Source organism: Arachis duranensis, chromosome 1, assembly GCF_000817695.3.
Source record: "Arachis duranensis cultivar V14167 chromosome 1, aradu.V14167.gnm2.J7QH, whole genome shotgun sequence".
In the NCBI taxonomy this organism is placed as follows: Eukaryota; Viridiplantae; Streptophyta; class Magnoliopsida; order Fabales; family Fabaceae; genus Arachis; species Arachis duranensis.
The window spans coordinates 33,212,195-33,218,038 of NC_029772.3; the positions used below are offsets into that span (position 1 = coordinate 33,212,195).

Here is a 5,844-nt window from a genome sequence, read left to right on the forward strand (position 1 = left end):
TTTGTTAGAAACATTTTGACTTGTTTTTGTGGTGGGCATTTCCGAGAATTAAGCTCGGCTAGTGATGGCAAGGTTCCGAGGATTATGCTCGGATTCTTTGAAATGTACGTTTTAACTATCAGAATATGAACCGTTGCTCAATAGTTCGTACGAGTACAATGGTTTGCTGCGTCCGGCCTCGTTAAAACCCTCTCCGAGTAAAACCCATGTATTTTGGGAAAAAACCTTCGGAGGGGAAAAAGAGTACCATCATTCGCAAATTATATGTTACATCATGATTGATATCTTCTTAAGGAGGAGACGTTCCATGTTCCTGGAAGTTGATCTCCTTGAAGAGTTTCGAGCTTGTAAGCCCCCTTTCCGAGATTATGAAGTATTCGGAAAGGTCCTTCCCAGTTTGCCGCCAATTTGCCATGTCTTGGAGGTTTCCGGGCTTCCTCTGTGCGTCTAAGCACGAGATCTCCATTGTTGAAAGATCTGGGAAGTACTTTTCCGTTGTGTCTTTGCTCTAGGTATTGTTTTCTGGCCCGTTGTTTTATGGCGGAGATGTCTCTTTCTTCTTCTATGAGGTCCAATTCGGTTGTCCGAGCTTGTAGGTTGCTCATTTGATCATAGAGCTCGGTCCTTAATGTTGGGACGCTGACCTCTACTGGGATAAGCGCTTCTGCGCCATATACCAGTTTGAAAGGAGTCTCTCCTGTGGCGGATTGAATGCTAGTATTGTAACTCCACAGAACCTCTGGAATGAGGTCTGCCCATTCTCCCTTAGCGTCACCGAGCTTTTTCTTTAATCCCTGCAAGATAATTCTGTTAGCTGATTCAACTTGTCCGTTAGTTTGCGGGTGCTCTACTGAGCTGAAATGATGTTTGATGTTAAAGTTTGTTAGAAAAGCGGCGAGCTTATGATCTGTAAATTGTCTCCCGTTATCCGAGATTATCTCTCTTGGTATACCGTATCTGCATATGATATTTTTCCATAAAAAAGATCGCACTTTTTCTGCCGTTATGTGTGCTAGTGGTTGTGCCTCTATCCACTTAGAGAAATAATCTATTGAAACCAAGAGGAACTTTACCTGGCCTGGCGCTTTCGAGAAAGGTCCGAGGATATCTAATCCCCACCTATCGAAAGGCCAGCTTACCTCTATGGTATGGAGTTCTTCGGCTGGGGTCTCCGAGAGGGTGGCATGCTTTTGACAATTATCACATGCCTTGACTTTGGAGATGCAGTCCCTTTTTATCGTCGGCCAATAATATCCTGTTCGCAGGATCTTTGCCGCTAATGCTCGGCCGCCAATATGGTTGCCGCAGACTCCTTCGTGTGTTTCGGCCATGACCTCCTCGGCCTCTTTGTTGCTAATGCACTTGAGCAGTGGTTGTGAGTGCCCTCGTCTGTACAAAGTGTTTCCTAGCACTGTGTAAAAGCTCGCTCTTCGTCGGAAGAGTGGCAAGTTCGGCTCGTCATTCGGTATGATGCCTGTGTTGATGTAATTGAAAAAAGGTGTTCGCCAATCTGGGATCTGCGTAATACTCAGAATTGTATCCTGCTCAAAACTCGGTTTGTCAAGCGTTAGCTGGGACAGTGCCGACGTGTTTTCGGTTTGCCGAGTTGTGGCTAGCTTGGATAACACGTCGGCCCTGGTATTGTGTTCTCGGTTTACATGAATAATATCAAATTCTTTAAATTTTGAAATTAGATCCTTTGTTATGAGCCAATATTTCTCTAACAAAGGATCTTTTACCTGGAATTCGCCCTTTATTTGATGTACCACTAACGAGGAGTCGCAGTAGGCTGTTATTCGAGGTATTTGCAGTTGTAGGGCGAGCTTTAGTCCAGCGAGTAGGGCCTCATATTCTGATTGATTGTTGCTTGCGTTGAAGCGGAACTGTAGTGACTTCTCGGCCACCACTCTGTCTCCTTCTTTGAGTAGTATCCCAGCCCCACTGCCTTCTTTGTTGGATGCTCCATCTACATGTATGGTCCATCTCACTTCTGTGTTATATGTGTCATTTGTCATCTCTGATATAAAGTCGGCTAGCACCTGTGATTTCAGTGCTTTCCTTGATTCGTACCGAATGTCAAACTCGGAGAGCTCGACCGACCATTTTATTAATCTGCCGGCGAGCTCGGGTCTGGTTAGTATCTGCCTTAATGGTTGGTCCGTTCGTACTATGATTGTGTGGCTCTGGAAATAGTGCCGCAGTCTTCTTGCTGTTGTGATTAGTGCCAGTGCCAACTGCTCTATCTTCGGGTACCTTGTTTCTGTTGGTTGCAGTACCCTACTGATGAAATACACTGGGTTCTGCTTTTTCCCTGTTTCTGTTACCAAAACCGAGCTTATAGCATGGTTAGATACTGATAAGTATAAACATAATGGGTTACCTGTCTCCGGTTTCTGGAGGATTGGTGGTGATGTCAAGTGTTGTTTAAGTTCGGTGAAGGCATTTTCACACTCGTCTGTCCAGTTGAACTTCTTGCCTTTAGAGAATGTCTGGAAAAAGTGATAAGATCGGTTTGCCACTGCAGGTAGGAAACGTGACAGGGCAGCTATTCGTCCTGCAAGTTGCTGGACTTCTTTTATCGTCTTCGGGCTCGCCATGTTCAGTACGGCTTTGCATTTTTCTGGGTTGGCTTCGATGCCTCGCGATGTTAGCATAAATTCGAGGAATTTTCCTCCTTGGACTCCGAAAGCACATTTGTCTGGATTGAGTCTCATGTTGTATGCTCGAAGCTGTTTGAAGATTTCTGATAAGTCGTCACAATGTGACCCCTGCATGGGTGTTTTGGCTACCATGTCATCTACATAGACCTCCATATTGCGGCCTATCTGATGCTGAAATACTTTGTCCATCAGCCGTTGATATGTCGCACCTGCATTCTTTAGACCAAAGGGCATTACCTTGTAACAAAAATTCCCATGTTCTGTTATAAAAGCTGTTTTGCTTTGGTCTTCTGGGTGCATTAGAATCTGGTTATAGCCAGAGTATGCATCCATAAAACTCAAAGCTTTAAAACCAGAGGCGTTATCAACTAATTTATCAATGCAAGGCAGTGGATATGCATCTTTAGGGCAAGCTTTATTTAAGTTTGTAAAGTCGACGCACATGCGCCATTTACCTGAGTTTTTCCTTACCATTACCACGTTGGACAACCATGTGGTGAAACGAATTTCTCGGATGAAACCTGCATTGAGGAGCTTTTTGGTTTCTTCTAGTGCTGCTTGTTTTTTCTCTTCCCCGAGATTCCTTTTCTTCTGCGCAACTGGTCGGGCTGTTTTGTCAATTGCTAGTTTGTGGCAGATAACCTTTGGGTTTATTCCGGGCATGTCCTCCGGCGTCCATGCGAAAAGGTCGGCGTTTTGACGCAGTGTGTGAATGAGTCTTGCTCGGTCTGCCCCTTCTAATGCTTCTCCAACGTATGTGTATTGGTTGGCGTCTGTTGTTAGTGTTACTTGTTGAAGGTTGTCCATTGGCCGAGGTCTTTCGCCGAGATCTTCCCTAGGGTCAAGATCGGCTAGTGACGCTGGTTCCCTAGGGTCAAGATCGGCTAGTGTCGCTGTGCTGGCAGACGTTTGGATGGCTTGGACCTGGGGCCGAGCTTCCTGTTTTGTTTGTACTGGTTTTAGACCAGCGTTATAGCATTGCCGAGCTTCTTGATGGTCGGCATACACCGTAGCGATCTTGTTTTCCTGCATTGGAAACTTGACACACAGATGTAATGTGGACACCACTGCCCTGAATGTGTTCAGTGCGGGTCTCCCAAGTATAATATTATAAGGGCTGTAACAGTTTACTATTAGGTATTGAATATCAATTGATTTTGCCATAGGGATCTCTCCCATTGTGGTCTTCAGCCATATGTGTCCCATGATGGGGACTCTCTCTCCGGAGAACCCAATTAGCTCTCCAGAGGAGGGTTGTATCAATTTTTCTGATAATTTCATTTTAGTGAACGTGGAGTAAAATAAAACGTCAGCACTACTACCTGGATCTAACAATGTTTTTCTTACCAACAGATCTCCAACCTGGATTGAAATTACCACGGGGTCGTCGAGGTTAGGGCTTGCCGATTTGAAGTCTGTTTGGTTGAAGGATATTGTGACGTCTGGTCCTTTGTCCTTCTTTGGTTGTATGGTTCCTTCGATTGCCAGCATTGCTCTGTAGCTCCGCTTCCTGGCCGAGCTTGTTTCTCCTCCGCTTGCGAATCCTTCCGATATGTGGTTGATGACTCCTCTTGGCGGATCAGGAGTGATCCTTTCTTTTTTGTCGTCAGCCGTTGCTTGCTTATGCTCTGCCCTGTCCGAGTTTCCTCCTTTGCCCTTCCGGGTCTCAATGTACTTGTCCAGGAGACCTTGGCGTGCTAGTCTTTCCAGGAGGTCCTTTGCGACGATGCAGTCATCTGTGGTATGACCGAACTTCCGATGGAATGCACAGTGTTTTGTCTTGTCCACAAATCGTTGATCCTGGTAGTTCCCTGCTCGGGCTGGTGGTTTTATGATTTTGGCGTTGAGGATTTTTCTGATGATGTTTTCTCTTCTGGTGTTGAATCTGGTGTATGTGTTGTATTTTGACGCTGGCTTAGGAGGTTTCTTTGTGTCCCTGTTGCCTGGAGATCTGAAGGTCCTTTCCTCATCTCTCCGGTGTGGTTGTTTGTCTGATTTCTGGGCTTCTCGGAGTTCTTCAATCTCCATTTGTCCAGCCGCTCTTTCTCGGAATTCCTCTAGGGTTTTTGGTTTTGTTATGGCAATGGTCTCCCGAAATTTGCCAGGCCTGAGGCCGGCCTTGAGAGCGTGTAGGTGAACAGCTGGGTCCAAGTCTTGGATCTCCATGGTGGCGTCAGCGAACCTGGTCATGTAGTCTTTCAGGCTCTCATGCTGGCCTTGTTTGATGGTGCCGAGATAGTCCGATCCGTGTACGTAGATTCTTGATGCGGCAAAGTAGTCGATGAATGATCTGGCAAGATCTTCGAAAGAGGAGATTGATCCCTCAGGGAGTTTGGAGAACCAGAGTAATGCAGCGCCGTCGAGGTAGGTTGGGAATGCTCGGCAAAGGACAGGCTCGTTCTTAGGGCCGTTGAAAAACATCATTGACTGGAACTTCTTTATGTGGGCTCGGGGGTCACCGAACCCTTTGTACGGTTCCAATGCGGTTGGGAGAGTAAAGTTTTTTGGCATCTGATAATTTGTGATCTCCTCGGAGAAGGGGTTGTCGAGGGTGAGCTTCTCCTTTGGCGGGGCGATGTTCAAGGGGTCTGTGGCACTATGAGCCGAGCCTTTGGAGTTCTCTCCATTGTTTTGCGTTGAGAGCTCGGCTATCCTCCGTACCTCCGCCTGAAGCTCAGCGATCTGAGCTAGGAGGTCATCCTGTGATAGTTGTGGATTTTCCTTGTCAGCCATGTTCAAGGATCGGGAATCCTGCAAAATAGGGTAGAAGACTAAACAAAGGAAAAAAGTGGGGTTAGATGTACTCCGGCCCCACGGTGGGCGCCAAGTGATTCGTCCGAACACTGGAGGCCGAACTTAAGCACTTCCGAGCAGATCGCCGGTGAAGGGGAAGAGCTTTACGTCGGCCGGAATCAAACACCGCGGCGGGAATACCTGCACAAGATACTCCGACGCTCAAGTCAGTAATGATTCAAAGGGAATGAATTAAGTGAGTTTAGAATAAGAGACTGAGAGTGATAGCACCTGAGCCTTAGTCGAGTGTGTTAGCTAGGCTTTATAGGAATTAGTTTCTACCCGTTAGTGGGTGAGTCCTAGTTTATAGATTAGTTAAGATTATTCTGTTTTGGTGCTGTGGACCAGCTGAGCACGTTTCTTATTTTCAGTTGAGTAATGCTGGCTTCGG

General features: G+C 46.4%; 1 protein-coding gene across 1 annotated transcript; it reads right to left on the reverse strand.

Annotated features, from left to right (window-relative positions):
- Positions 1 to 272: 272 nt before the first annotated feature.
- On the reverse strand, positions 273 to 5,393 carry LOC107484683 (uncharacterized). The gene has a single exon (XM_016105232.1). The coding sequence runs from the start codon at positions 5,391 to 5,393 to the stop codon at positions 273 to 275; it is 5,121 nt and encodes a 1,706-aa protein (XP_015960718.1).
- Between the last annotated feature and the right edge of the window lie 451 nt (positions 5,394 to 5,844).